This window comes from Botryllus schlosseri, chromosome 4 (genome assembly GCF_051294905.1).
Source record: "Botryllus schlosseri isolate E-star chromosome 4, Bs_hap1, whole genome shotgun sequence".
In the NCBI taxonomy this organism is placed as follows: Eukaryota; Metazoa; Chordata; class Ascidiacea; order Stolidobranchia; family Styelidae; genus Botryllus; species Botryllus schlosseri.
In genome coordinates, this window is record NC_137239.1 from 2,762,207 (window position 1) to 2,777,111 (window position 14,905).

Consider the following 14,905-nt stretch of genomic DNA (forward strand, 5'->3'; position numbering starts at 1 on the left):
AGGTGGTCAGTAACAAAGTACTTCTACTTTTTACAAGTACCCAAGTAGTTTTCCTCTACTTCTGGTACTTACTCACGTATATCTGATTTTATCTACTTCTACTTCTACTCCGTAATATTTTGTGATCTACTTACTCACTTTTCACTACTTTCAGTTTGTCAAGTAGAAGTAGTTTAATCCCCCAATAGAAAAGATAGCCTGAGGATTTTCGGGGCTGTTTTCACGGAGTAGGCCTACCAACATTCACTATTCATAAAAGTCAAGTCAAGCCCAGAAATTTTGTTGTGCTTCGCGCACAGTAATTGTGGAGTGAAAAATATGCTTCACGAAAGTATCAGTGAATATAATGTAAGTACCGGATTGCTTGGTTCCGCGCACACCGCATTGTCGCCCATATCAAATATTTCATCACAGTAAATATGGCCCACTATAACGTTTGAAACCACCGTTTCGCAATCTAGCAATTGCCTATCATATCGTATTCTAGCCGGCCATGACGTGTCCTGCTAATCTGGAAAATCCGGCTTTTTTGAACGTTACACCTGTTTTAGTAGATCACCTTTGAAGCTCTATTGACAAAAGACATGAAATATATTTTCCGCTTTTTAGAAGTGGTATTTGTGTGCTCACTTTCAATTCTGAGTATCATACATTTGGTTCTAATTACTTTCAGTTCTTTTGTCTTCAGAATATACATGTTGAGCATAAAAGCAAGTGCGGTAAATGCCTCAATTTCCCGAAAATAAAGCTACACTGAATATAAGTTTTACGATCCACAATATTTGTTAAGTGTTGAAACCGTATCCGATACAATTTCTCCGTATTGCTCTTCACCTAAAGTTGGGGCCTTATAGTATGGGGTAGGACGCCACGCCATTATATTCTCTAAAACGGGGTATTCTAGTAAACAAAGGGTATCGCATATTTATATTAATACTATAATTTTCATCCCATGATAGGGACGAATGCTTAGTCTGTCGTAAATTGATACCTCATTGGATGCATCAATACGAATTAAGTTCTCTGCACCTTCCGCATAACTCAATTTGCAGATTTTTTACAGTCCATGCGAACGAATTCAAACCGTTTTCAAAACTACTTACTTACTTGAGTAGATTTAAAGTCAGTCAATTCTACTTCTACTTCAAGTAGTTTTAGGTGTCTTATGGCAGAAGTACTTCTACTTGTACTTGAGTAGATTTGTTCGCCGCTACTTGTACTTCTACTTGAGTAGCTTTCTTCACTACTTTGACCACCTCTGCATATCCAAAGGTATCGTTTTCCTATACCTATAGGCATTGGAGGTTTATCTAAGCGCCTCCTCGCCACCTCATCCGCGTCAGCGATGTCTTACAAAAAGCCTAGAAGTGGGCCGTGCTGTAAGTCGGCAGTAACGGAATAAAAAATGAAGAATATTTGCCTGGTGTAAAGTGTGACGCGCGGAAGCGTGACGCGATTTATTCCAATCACCTCCCCTCCATATATCCTATACCAGTCAAAGTTTTCATGTCCTGTTCGTGTCAAATCGAAGGTGTGTATTTTCAAAACACTACCTTTTGACATGCAACCGAAGAGCTTGTTTTGAAACAATAAAAGTATTCACAATTTTTAGATAGCATAACGGGTTGGGATTGTGTGAAGGTGAAGTCACGTTCGCGTTCTTTGTGCGCCTCATAAAGTTAGAGGTTCGCGTTCATGAACGAACCTTGGTAAGTTTCATACTGCGGAGTGGCGACCTTTTCATTTATTACAATCACGCCAATATCGTATCGCTGGTTGAAATTCTTCGCATTTTAATTTCGTACCACTCGGGGCATGGCGCTATCAACATTACAAATATTACCACTAAACGAGCATGCACCTTTCCAATTTCCAAATTTTTAGTTGCTCTGTTATAAAATTTTGCTCGAAATATTCATATTTCAGTTTGTGAATATTTAGAGACTTTCTGCTGTTGTGAGCTTGGTCGGCAACCACAAAACATCCATAACGATATAGACTACAAATAGGTAGTTAGCATCTTGTGCTTATTCAGTGGTGCAGTTGATCATAGTAGAGAAAACCGTTTTGCACTCTGATTATTATCAATGTAGAAACAGTCGTACTTCGAATGCATTGTCCGGCATAGTCTAGACCAGGGGTCGCCAACTCAAAATGAGCCGTGGGCCACATTCCTAACTTGATAGACGCCGCGGCGCGCACGATTTCATTGTCGACTACTCATATTTGGAACCTGATTAGCTATTACCTATTAGTAAAGATGAAAATGCATTGTATCAATGTAAACTGTTGTTGTTAAACACGCGTGATACATATTCTTAATAAGAATCACTGCTTTACCTGAATCAACTCTATCAATTATATATATCGAATATAGCATGATGTGTATTCTGTCGTATGCCCTGCACCCGATATATGGCCGCGCTTTGCTGCGACTGGACGGTGAAAGGTTGTTGATTTGATAGTGTCAAGACGTCTTGGATATGCTCTGTCAGTCGCGAGCGTAAGGCAGATCCATTATGTCAGTGATTCTCAACCTTTTTGTCTTCCCGAATCCTTTTGGACCGTCATTGACCCTCGCGGACCCCCCAGTTTTAGTTCAAATTTAGCTCAATTATTATGCCACTTTCTCGTGCAAATATTTACTGCATGCTAGTGGTAAATGGCAAAAAATGACTTTTCCTGAAAATAATCTCATGCTATTTTTGTTCTGGAATAGTGGATGGGTATATCACAGGACAATAGATTTTTACAGAGATTTTTATGTCACGCTGATTGACCTTACTATTTCAACTTTTCCACAAATACCTGCAAAATATCAGTAAACAGCAATATGTTTGTATCAGTAGAATATTGGCTATTTGGGAAAAATGACTCCGCACGGTAGGATATTTCATCTTAGACGGTCATTCTATTGGTGTGAGGGAGGTTTTAGCAGTAATGAAGCGAAACTGGCCGGTAATTAACTTGAAAATAAAATAAAAATCAGGTTATCAACCATTTTGCCAATTTATAGGATTTTCAAAACCCCTAAAAGTCCCTGCGGGCCCCGGTTGATAACCACTGCATTGGGTTGACCATGACTTGCTAACTGCTAGTGTAAGGTCGAGGTGGATTCAGTTTCCTCTGCCGCTGTCGTCTTTTTTGAGCTGAGCACGCTATTAGTAATGTCAAGGCCATTTTACAGCGACGAATGGTGATATTGAAAGCGAGGTAATACATCTTTGCGAAAACGATGAAGATTCGCACCATCCCTAGTAATAGGTAGGCCTATAACTGAAGATAGGAAATACGTTTTTTCTCTAATGTATTTGTTCAGTGCTTCAAACAAAAGAGGCGATTCACGTGAAACCTAATACCACGCCCGTGATAGACAAGCCACGATCGTTGCTTTTCTTAAGGCAAATAGCTGTTTAGGATCGGTCTTATTAAGAAATCATTACATCATTACATTCATTACAAACACAACAGGACTACTATAAAATGAAAAGATAGGAAAATGACGAAATGACTAGTAGGAGTAGTCCTCGAAATCAGACACCCAACGCGAAATGAATAGATTAGGTGTAATAAAGGTATCTGCGAACCAATTTCTGTGATTGGGCAGCTCTCACTAAACCCGACGTAACAGTACGGATGTGTGGTGACTTCAATGTATTGAATCAACAAATTCAGGTAGATCAGCACCCTCTTCCCTCCTTGAGTGAAATTTACGGCAAGTTACAGCGTTGTTTATTTTCACGAAAATAGATATTGCCCAGCTTATTTTCAGCTTGAATATGACGAAGATGTGATAAATTTATTTGTCATTGACACGAAATTCGGCCTTTCTGTAATCGGTGAATGTTTTTGGAGTCGCTGATATGTAGCACTGTGTTTAAAGACATGATCAAGATATATCATACCACCGTCGCAAAATAATTTATGCGGTAGACTAGATTCCAGATAAACGTGCAGCTATAAACACGCGCGACTTCAGCAACGAAATTACTATCTTCATCATTGAATGTCGAACTTGAAACTTGACATAGGTTTGATGACAAAAAACAAAGCGTAGTAGGACGAACTTGTTATTCGTCTCGGTACCAAACACGAGAATATACCGATTTTGTCCTGAATCGACGCTGCAGCCGGATCGACGATAATAAAGCCGCGAGCCTAATTCAAGCGTGACGCGCGTGATTTGTCCCAGTGTCTATACCGGCTTTGATTACACGCTGGTGTCATATGAGTCTGACTTGAAAGGGGCTAGTAATTAGTAATAGAACATTATTTACTCGTGAATCTTGTTTCACAGTCCTATTCATATCTGTTCGAATCATCTCCACCTACTCTTTGAATAAGTCATTGTATTGTGCTCTCCTGTTTTAGTGATTTTCCCGTAGACTGACGTTATTCTGGTAATTAGTTACAGGGAACTGTTCACTGTGTGTGTCCTTGGTGTACCGTTTTGTTCGTGCCTTTAGCATTCAAATTTTAGTCGATAATTTCCATATTTGTGTCAGATGTCATTACTTCCTCAAGATTCGAAACTAAAACTTCAATAATGAAGAATTTTCGTCGTATTTGATTTTGTTTGTAAAATTCTGCAAACGATATTTAGTGATTATTAGGATTCGATTGAAGGGGTCATAGCAGCCATTATTCAATCAAGCGAGCGTGAGTAAAAATTTAAAATCTTGCGAGTTGAGAATTCAAATACCGAGAGAAACCAAGAGCAATAGGCCTAAAATGTATTTGACGATTGCCAAGTTTTCTTGTGACTCAAATTCACCAAGGACTCGGCGGTATGGTTGAACGTAAATTGATCTGACTACACTTGTATACCTCGCAATGCATCGTAATTGGTTATCCAATATTGCACGCAAGGGCTATGATGAGCAGGCATCCGATGTCGTTACGTTTGTCGATGGGGTATCTCAGTCCACATCAAGCTTGCCGGGCCAGTTAGAATGGGGTCATTGCGTAATGGATAATTATCGAACATAACCCCGGACTGTTTCGACAATTACCTTTGGTATTCTATAGTGAACATTACTCTTGTCGCCACCTGAATTGTCTCGTGGTTGTGGAGTGACTTTCGAGATAAGCCAAGCAGAACCGATTAGTAATCAATGACTGACTGAGTGACATGCCATTGTGTGTGATACGCGCGATAATACTAGCTACTATCGTTTCGCTACTTCATGAACATCACACTATAGCAGGATTTAGTATAATTGAATAAGACAGCAATGATAAATAGCAAATGTACCACACGGATTTTGATCCTAAGATCGATAGCAATACTGATATCACAGACTGTCGTGTCGGCTCAAAGTGAGTGTTATATTTTTTGTATTTGTTTCATGAGTGATACGAATCGTTAGAAATCCATCGCCTAATTCACGACTCCTATATCCGTGAAATGATTAAGGGTTTATATCACGGCCGCCTAACATTTTGACTCAATCTGACAGCATTTGATAACAATTTCGGTCAAACATGTAAGTGATGCAGTTTAATTTTATGACAAAGTCTTTGAAATTGCAATCATGCAACCACATTTCCATATTTATCTGTTCGTTGGCTTCTAGATCAGCAGTATTCCAGGCTATGCATTAATTTGTTATTCAAATGCGCAAATATTGTAGGTCAATTTATATTCAAATTGATGTCATGCCTTGATGATACACGTATGATATTTTCTGTGGTGGGTGAATTGAAAATTCAAAAATTAAAAATACTCTGAATAGTATCACGGAAACTCGTCATACGCAAATTATATCCGACAACATGTCTAAAAACAAGGAGATTCGTGTAATGTTTCTTTTTTGTTCAACAGGCACCACGGACATGATATCAACGACAGGTTTCGGTGAGAATTCGATTTTAACATAGATCAACACGTTCTGACTGTATTAACATACAGTTGACTTACACCAATGGCTTATGAGTATGAGATAGTCACTTTGTTGATTCTAGTGTTTAGAGTTTCTCGGTATGCATGCAGATACTTATTACTTATTTTGATGTTCATCAATGTCTATTTCAAAACAAAACTAAATTACATTACCGAGTGCGTGAGCGTATACACGCATGCCTGCATTGGCCTTTTTAAGGCTCAAATCTCATGTGTTGTTCCTATACCGATTTCCTCTACCGCATATCAATGAATTATAAATTGTCTGGCAGAGTTAATGTGATGTCCCAGATGAATGAAACCTGAAGACCATTCCACATATTTGTCTGCTGGTGCAATCAGCTCGTGGATGAAAATCTGCATGTTCTATAGCAGTGGTCGGGAACCTATGGCCTGTGAGCCGTATATGGCTCTTTTGTGTACAAGATATGGCTCTTTGACATATTTTCAATTTAGTACCTAATTTTATCAATATCTCAGCAACTTGTTAGTAAGTTTTCTTAACGGCTAGAATAATTATACTCGTAGCAGCATAAACATGTATTTGTGAGGTCAAGGCGATGGCGTATCCACGGTCAAGGGCCAGGACCACTTTACAAAATCCTCAAATATATTAGCGCCTGTGGCTAATATCCCTCACGAATTCGATGTACCCGTCATCGCGCGCTGAGTAATCTTGGATGGCACCACACATTGGTTGATCAAAGAGAACAGCATGACATGGGGACGCCTATATGACGATCTAGTTTTTAAAGGTGCCATTCCAACTACAAATCAAAATTACAAACAACGCTCTGCCACCCACGTGCGTCATTAATAAGTAGCTTTCTAGTAATGCATTTGAAATACGGGCGTGTAGTGCAACGTTTATGTTGCCGCCGAATTAAGAAGTCGATCAATATTTAGATTTTTAGAATCAGTGCTAAAGTTATATTAGAATAATATCTATTATTATAAATTCCCAGCTATTTACGATGAATTGCGCTACCACAGGATGATTGCAGTTTCACAGAGAAAATATGACGCCCACAATTAATCTCACGTAGGGAGTTGGAATTTGTACTACCATGACATCACGAATACTCAATTGTGACGTAGTATTTGATTGGCATGTATGGCTCTTTTGGACTTAAAATATAAAATATTGGGCTAACAGGGCTCTTCAGACAAAAAAGGTTCCCGACTACTGCTATAGGAGGGGGGCGACGCAATTAGAATTAATTAATTGTGCCTTATTCTTCGAGAGAATGATGATTACGGGACTTTCTCTCGAGAATGAGACAGTAGAAACGTGTACTCTCACGGCACAGCTAGACTCGTGGGCAGAAAACTCGCTTGAATAAGATGTAGGGTTGGGACTTCGGGATCAAATTTGAAATCCCGGGATCGGGATTTGCGCTTCTCAATCCCGGGATTTCCCGGGATCAGCAAAGTAGTAAAATACATATACAAGCTTCACACACAACATTTATTCCTTGTAGTATTGACGCAAAAACATGCTTCCGCGAATACGAATGAAACCCAGCGACCGAATGCCACTCGGATAATGAGCGTTTAAATTCATGTACCGCCTGTTTCGTGTAAAAGTTGGTTCGTCAAACGTGATCAAAAAACGTCCAATGCTGCGTTTCATAGCCATAAGCTCTTCTTCCACACACTTACGGATTTATTTCCTGTGCTCGATCACCAAGTCACGAACCCGTTGCGTCATTTTGACAAGTCATAGCCATAAGCCTTGAAGGTCCGACGAAATCACTCACTTTGGGTAATTGAATAAATGTTAACCCTGCCACAGTAGTTAACTGGTTAAGACGTTCATCGATGCGAGGCTTATGCGATTTATTTTATAGGAATCGATCTTCCTCATCTTTATTTTTGGCTGATCTTTCTTTGACGTGTCCGATTGAATCAAGCATGATTTAATTACTATTATTTGTACGGACCTTAAATGCGTTATTAGTCGCTTTGTGCTAGACACTGAAGCTTTCAAAACGTCTTGACACGAGTTGCAGTTGGCTTTTTATGTAGATTTATGAAAAAAAACAGTTTCGCCAAACATGTGATTTTTTCTTTGCATTGGCATCTTCGAAATTCGCCATTATTCGACCTGTATTTCACCTCCACAGCACCGTCCTTGTGACTTTCCGATACAGTAATCAGTTACACTGCTACGAATCGTAGACTACGACGGAAGTGATTGTGTAGTTCATCGTTATGCCATAGCTGGCTTAAATATCAAATAATTGTGAATTGTTTTAGACAATCAGCAGAGTTTGTGACATTACTTTATTACCAAAATAATTTTCCGGGGTCCTAACGCTAATACGATGACGTCCATTTCGATGCTAGAATATATCATTGTGATGTCATTATGGCAAAATCGCGAAATTGTAGGCCCTTGTCAGAGCACGATATCTTGTCACGAACCGCCACTATCACATCATTATCTGAAATTATTTCTCGAACTCGGTTTTGATCACATTCAAACTCCTTATGCCACTTAAAAAAGCACTACCCATGAACTATCGATTTTAGTTATTAAAATACATAACAGCTATATAGGAAACGTATAATCGTAATCTATCGGAAGTGGAATTTGCTGTGCCATTTCGCCGATGTCAGATCGAGCAGAGCTACCGCAAACGCGTGGACAGTATATGCAAGCGAACCCATCAAATTACCCGGGTACATTAAACGTTGAAACAAATTGACGATTTGTTCGTCGCCAACAATTAATACAGGCTTAAAATAAACATATGGACGGGTAAGCGGGTATTGCATAATATAAAATTGTTCTACTGTTTGTTTCGTAATCTATTCTCCATTTTGACTGGTAGAATATAGATATTGTCTTCGCGCTTGCAATCTAAGCACATTACTGTACACATGCGAACCGCTGAGGTAAATGATGCACTCCGCAACGAAATTCCAATTTGGAATCGCTTGCGTCTCACAAAGTTTTTCCGCATTCTCTGCGCAAAGACTTAGTAAGTGTGTTTTCACACCCAAATTTAGGTACATGACAACGGATCCTAACTCCGAATTAATTACCGGCTATAAATCCTACACTTTCAACGAATAGGGTTTTCATTTCAACCCTTGTACCCTCCCTGATATACGGGTGTGAATATACACCCTTGGCACGCGACCCCAGAATCTACCTCAGACTCATACCGCGTTATATCGAGTACCTATCGATCTCGCTTCCCATGACATGCCGCCCTATTTCTTGTCGCTTCCTTTTTCTATACTATCTTCTTTACTTTCATTCAGTGTGCATGCCTCCTCTTTTCATCGCCTAGGCCAAGGAGGGTGTCCGATTCCATAGACAACTCCTAGTCGCTTCGACATCTTCCTTTCTTTTCATTGTATCGCATTTTTTGTGGTGTATTGAACTGATAAAATTGCTAATAAACCAATGATGAATAATGATGATGATGATGAAATCATGTAAATCCAAATTATGCATGCACGTAGGAACATACGAAGTTATACACATAGGAAAGTAGGATTCATGATCACGATATACTCTGAGTTAGGTTCTGTTTTCGTGTACCATCCGTTACGGTTCTTTGGGCGCGGAAGTTTGATTTATACCGCGGTATACCGAGGTTAAGGAAAAACAACTTGCAACAATGAGGTAAATAACAACCCGAAGATGCATGATCATTAATTATGTGCATAAAGTGTTCGACAACAAACCGCAATCAGATTCATCATTTAACCTGATCCCCTGGACTGAGAAAGAAATATATTTGACAAGAAATTGATACGTAATTCACAGAAAACAGTGATAACAGAAAAACCAAAAGGACTGTCTGCAATGCGAAGTCCTCCGGTAGCCATTTTAACATTAATATTTGGCGTCCAGCTGTTCGATTACGAATGTACTCTACAATGCCGCCGTATGCTATATACCAGGGGTGGGCAGGCACATATACCATCCTAATTTTAATAGACCACAACACAAAAGTTCATGATACCAATTTAGTCCGTCCGTGCGTTTCCACCTGGACTGCAAGGTGTTTGAAAACAGGCGCATATGACGTTAAGGCAGCGTAGAACAGTTCATTGAAGTCTGACCAGCATTTAAGGAAGATTTCAGTTTTGTAATATTAGTATATCTCTCTTTGTTGGGTTTGTTATATCTGTATTCGATGGGTAACTCATGACAAAGTATTGGTGTTTTGTTTCGTAATTACGTTTCCAGTTACTAGCTTTGTAATTAATTAACGAACCTTGACAGGTAAGGACTATGGCTTTCCTCCATTACATTGAATGCAAACACCTCCCATTCTGTTTTATACGTTCTAGTTTCTTGTTGATACTTTCTTTTCATGCAATTATCGCTCAACGGCATTTTCTTGGCCAAACTGTACAGTTATTGCTCACCATTACAATACAAATGTGAGAGCTGCATCCCACCATTCTCATCCCTGAAATGATTGTGACCGGCGCTACCGTAATTTTCCATGTATAATGCGCAAAATGTTACCTATTTTTGCCCTAAAATAGGGGGGTGCGTATTATACATGGGTACAGCAAGCCTTGAAAAAATCTCCCTCGATCAAAAACTTGACATCACACTTTTCTTTGTTTGTTTCCAATCGCGCATCACCTCTAGCCATCGTGCCCCGTAATTCGTATTATAGAGTGTAACGCGCTGCCAAATAGAGAAGCGTGTTGCTAATTAACGAAAAGGGTATTGCCAATTATCGAGAGTCTACGGCACAGCACGCGATCTCTTGCTGAGTTAGTTTGCCGTTTGTACGCGAGCGAAATTAGGTCGCTGATTGCTACAAGCGTGCGCTGCAATCCTTGCTGATTCATCGCGTCAACGACAGGCCTGAACAATCGCATACACAAGAGGCCAGGGTTGGGATGACTCGAGTCATGACTTGACTCGAGTCAGACTCGAGTCACCTTTTTCGTATGACTTGACTTGACTCGAGTCACTTTGCTGAAATGACTTGACTTGACTTGACTCGGCGTATTTGAAATGTGGATTGACTCGTGACTCGGAGCAAAATTCACGAGTTAATTTCAAGTCACCAAGAAAAAATCACCTTATCTTGCATGTTCGGATTGTTCGCCAAACACTTGTGTAACCATTGAGAGCGACCAATCACTCAATGATCGTGCGTTTTACTGAACCTCCATTGTTCTGTCACAAATATATTGACCACAAATGAAGTGATTGCGTTGTCGTAAACTATAGCAGTAAAGTAATTTAATAGCAAAATATTTATTTCTGTTATCTGTTTTACCTTAACCGAACCTCTTGTTTTATTGAAATTGAAATCGAATATAGTTTATATACTCCTCAACCATTGGTGCGGACTCAAATTGCATCATATCAATATGTATAAATAGGTACTGTAGTGCATCTTATCAATTCGATTCTCGATTCTCTATCTCAGCTGGTACCTATAAATGAGGCTATGCAATTACTTACGTAGTTTAACAGTTCCACGTATATGTGAGCGATACAGCCCCTTATTGCCTGTATATTTTACTCTATATTCGTTCATCATTTCAGAATCAATGACCAATCAATCTGTTATTCAGACACCTAGCGAAATGCAATGACGTAATCATGCTTCATACTTCGAAAGGGCTACTTGACTTGAATTATGACTTGACTCGTGACTTGACTTGACTTGACACGACTTGACTCGAGTCATCTCCAAAAATCAAGTGACTTGACTTGACACGACTTGACTCGAGTGACTCGAAGTTACTGACTTGATCCCAACACTGCAAGAGGCCATGTGCGCAAGATATAATCGCTTGTGTAATCAGTCGCATCTCTAACAGGACTGGTGCGCCCGACATAACCGTTAGCCTGAGCAATCTCATCTGTAATTGTAATAGGCCTAGTGCGCAAGATGTCATGTATCGCTAGCGTGAACTATCGCGTCGCCGGCCTCGCAGTCTTTGTCTACTATCTGCTCTTGGTTAGAGACAATGCCGGTAATTGTATTATGATTAGCGATGCGATGGTTATGTCATGATTGTTCGACGATAGTGTCCTATATGGTGTCGACACAAGCAAATATCACGACTCAGTGAAATTGTATCACGTCACAATTTCCATATGGCTACAGGCAATTTGACGGTCATTTTTGACTGGCTTGCCGAGCATTAAATTTGGTAAAACGGGTATCAATCGAAAGCTGACTCTGCACTGATTAAAAAAATATAAATTTTATTCCGCTCGCGGCCCTGGAACCCCCACAATCAGCCTCGAATTTTGCATTGTTATGGAGATTGGCGTTGGGACGCAACAATGCTGTCTGGCGAAACGAGAGAGTAGCTCAAGAGAAAAACAGCGGACAGCATTATTGCGTCCTAATGCCAATCTTCATAACAATGAAAATTTCGAGGCTGATTGTGGGGGTTCCAGAGCTGCGAGCGGAATAAAAATTATATTTTCGTAATCACTGCAGAGTCAGCTTTCGATTGATACACGTTTTACCAAATTTAATGCTCGGCAAGCCGGTCAAAAATGACCGTCAAATTGGCTGTAGCCAAATGGAAATTGTGACGTGATACAATTTCACTGAGCCGTGAGATTTGCTTGTATCGAAACCATATAGGACACTATGGTTCGACAGTGACATCGCAAAACAGAAAACCATCGTGTACTAAAACACAACTATTCATGTACTGGGAATGCAGGGTGCGTACTATACATGGGTACAGGCTTTTTCGCAGAATTTACACGCCATTTTAAGGGTGCGTATTATGCATGGGGGCGCACTATATCCGGAAAATTACGGTATACCGTGATTATTATTATCAAGTTCAATGTTGCGAGTGAAACGTTTATGTCAACTGATTCTAGAGTTCAATTGTGAAGTTCTAACCCTGCAGTGCCATGCAACATAAATGACTAGTGGTTAATTTGCGATACCTTTCAACAGTAATAATGATGCTCTATCTAATGCAAAGGATCTTAAATCCATCATGTATTATAAATGTATATTAAATCTAGTGATTTTTGTCTATTTAGTTCTGGACGAATGCGCCATTGATAATATTACTTGCGAAGTTAATGCTGTTTGCACGGTGACGAACGGATCCATTACGTGTGATTGCATCGAGGGCTACCAAGGGAACGGAACCGCTTGCTCGGGTGAGTGACCAGAATTGGATCAATTACATTAATTCAGTTAAATTAAAATTACAATTACAATTACTCCCTAGCATGTTTCTATCACATTACAACTCTAATTACTCCATGCTTAAAATATCAAATTAGAATTACAATTACTGTTAAACATGTAATTCATTAATAATAAACTCGCCTCCGGTAGAGAGGTGCCCTTTGACAACCGTAGCGACATAATTAGTATCAATCACAAGCTATTCATGATCCATTCATGATACGTAGAATATACCCTTCAAATAAATAAAAACTCGATCGTTTTCGAACTATTCCTAATCATGAGTACTGAAAAATACAAACACGGAAAAAAATTAAGCAACCGGTAACAACCAAATGTTTGAGCGACTGTCAACGACTAACAACGAATAGACTACATGACAGGTAATGAAATGCAATCAAACGAATAGACAAAGCTGAGTAATGCAAATGAAATGTAATTTGTAAGGCTTCAGCTATAAGGATGATAACGATAAGGTGTGTAAAGTTAAAATAAATGCAAAAGGAAAGAGCTCCTGATAACTACAAATTAAAAAACTTTGCTTCGCATTTATATTTCACTTGCTCAAAACTGTTGGATTGGATTTGAGGAATATTATGGTGCGAAAAGTTTATTAGGAGATATTAGGGTTGACGGTGGGTTTGGATTACTGATGTTAGGATTGGAGTGACGGATACGTCACTCCCAACCCTAATCATGGGATACCCGAACCCTAACACCACTCCATCCTAAACTTGGTTCACTTTAACTCACCTACTACCCTAATATACCGCCCCCATAACCCTAATCTTCGGATACACCGACCCCAACCCTAACCCGCAAGCCTAATATCCCAAAACAGGTAACCCTAATATTCCATCATCCGCATTCCTAATATCCCGCCCCCACAACACCAATCCCAACGCGAAAAAACAATTTATTTTAACGTTTATACATTTTCACATGTTCATGGGAAAGAGTTTTTGGTGTCACGGTGAACACTGGTGGGCAGAAGATAGCAAAACGAAGAAGCGCCAATTACTTTATGTTGTACTTGTCAGGTCTTAATAGCAATGAACTGTAATCGAAATTATAATTAGGCAAACGTTTTCTATCAAATTACAATTACTATCATACAAAATAAAAATGCTTCAATTACAATTACATTACAATAGTATGAAAATATAATTTTTTGCATTCAACTCAATTACAAATTACAATTGATCTCACTCTGGTATAGACTTTTCTCTTTGACTGTGCTAACGAATCATAACTCCTTCCGTTAATCAATTTTCATTTTACATTGATCCATGTCAATTATATACAGTATCTCACGGTAAACCCTATTTTCAGGAATCATTGGATAGGATTGTCAGATGTTTTAAGAATCTTCTCGAATGGTGACCTAAATCCAAATACTATCGAAATCATGCGTGGGCGAATAGTGCGCATCTAATTCGATGGTTGTTATCCTCGTGAAATATTTTTCGCCTGTGCGTGCCCAGCTCGTGGATACTCACATTTGCCGTGATAATAAATTGCTTTCTGACAGCTATTTCCGTTTTTATGCATTTATTGTCTACTCAGAAGCAATTACATCTACCTTGAGTACAGTGGCATCTGCTGAGATCCACAATTATTAAGTCACTTATCCCTTTACAGTTAGATTTTCAAATAGGGCTTATATAAACCCAAAGTGGTAGCTAATTCAGTTGACGTGAATTGTGTCTTATCGCATTAGCCCTCTTCTCAGACTAGATACAAAAGAAGCTACTGTACATACCCACATTTGAAGGTAAGCGTGGGCTGCAAATATATAACAGATAACTGAGTCGGCGTATAAATTTGACCGTTG

General features: G+C 39.3%; 1 protein-coding gene across 4 annotated transcripts in view; it reads left to right on the forward strand.

The window, feature by feature from the left end:
* The first annotated feature begins 4,537 nt into the window (after positions 1 to 4,537).
* The window catches only part of LOC145437896 (uncharacterized), a 78,326-nt gene continuing 67,958 nt past the window's right edge, over positions 4,538 to 14,905 (forward strand). Inside the window, exons 1-3 of one of the 4 annotated variants that reach the window (XM_080315281.1) lie at positions 4,538 to 5,319; positions 5,825 to 5,857; positions 12,918 to 13,040. In XM_080315281.1, coding sequence (XP_080171407.1) covers positions 5,235 to 5,319; positions 5,825 to 5,857; positions 12,918 to 13,040 — 241 coding nt within the window. In that variant the 5' untranslated portion in view covers positions 4,538 to 5,234. The remainder of the gene's footprint in view (positions 5,320 to 5,824; positions 5,858 to 12,917; positions 13,041 to 14,905) is intronic. The other 3 variants (XM_080315283.1, XM_080315282.1, XM_080315280.1) reach the window with 3 other exon arrangements.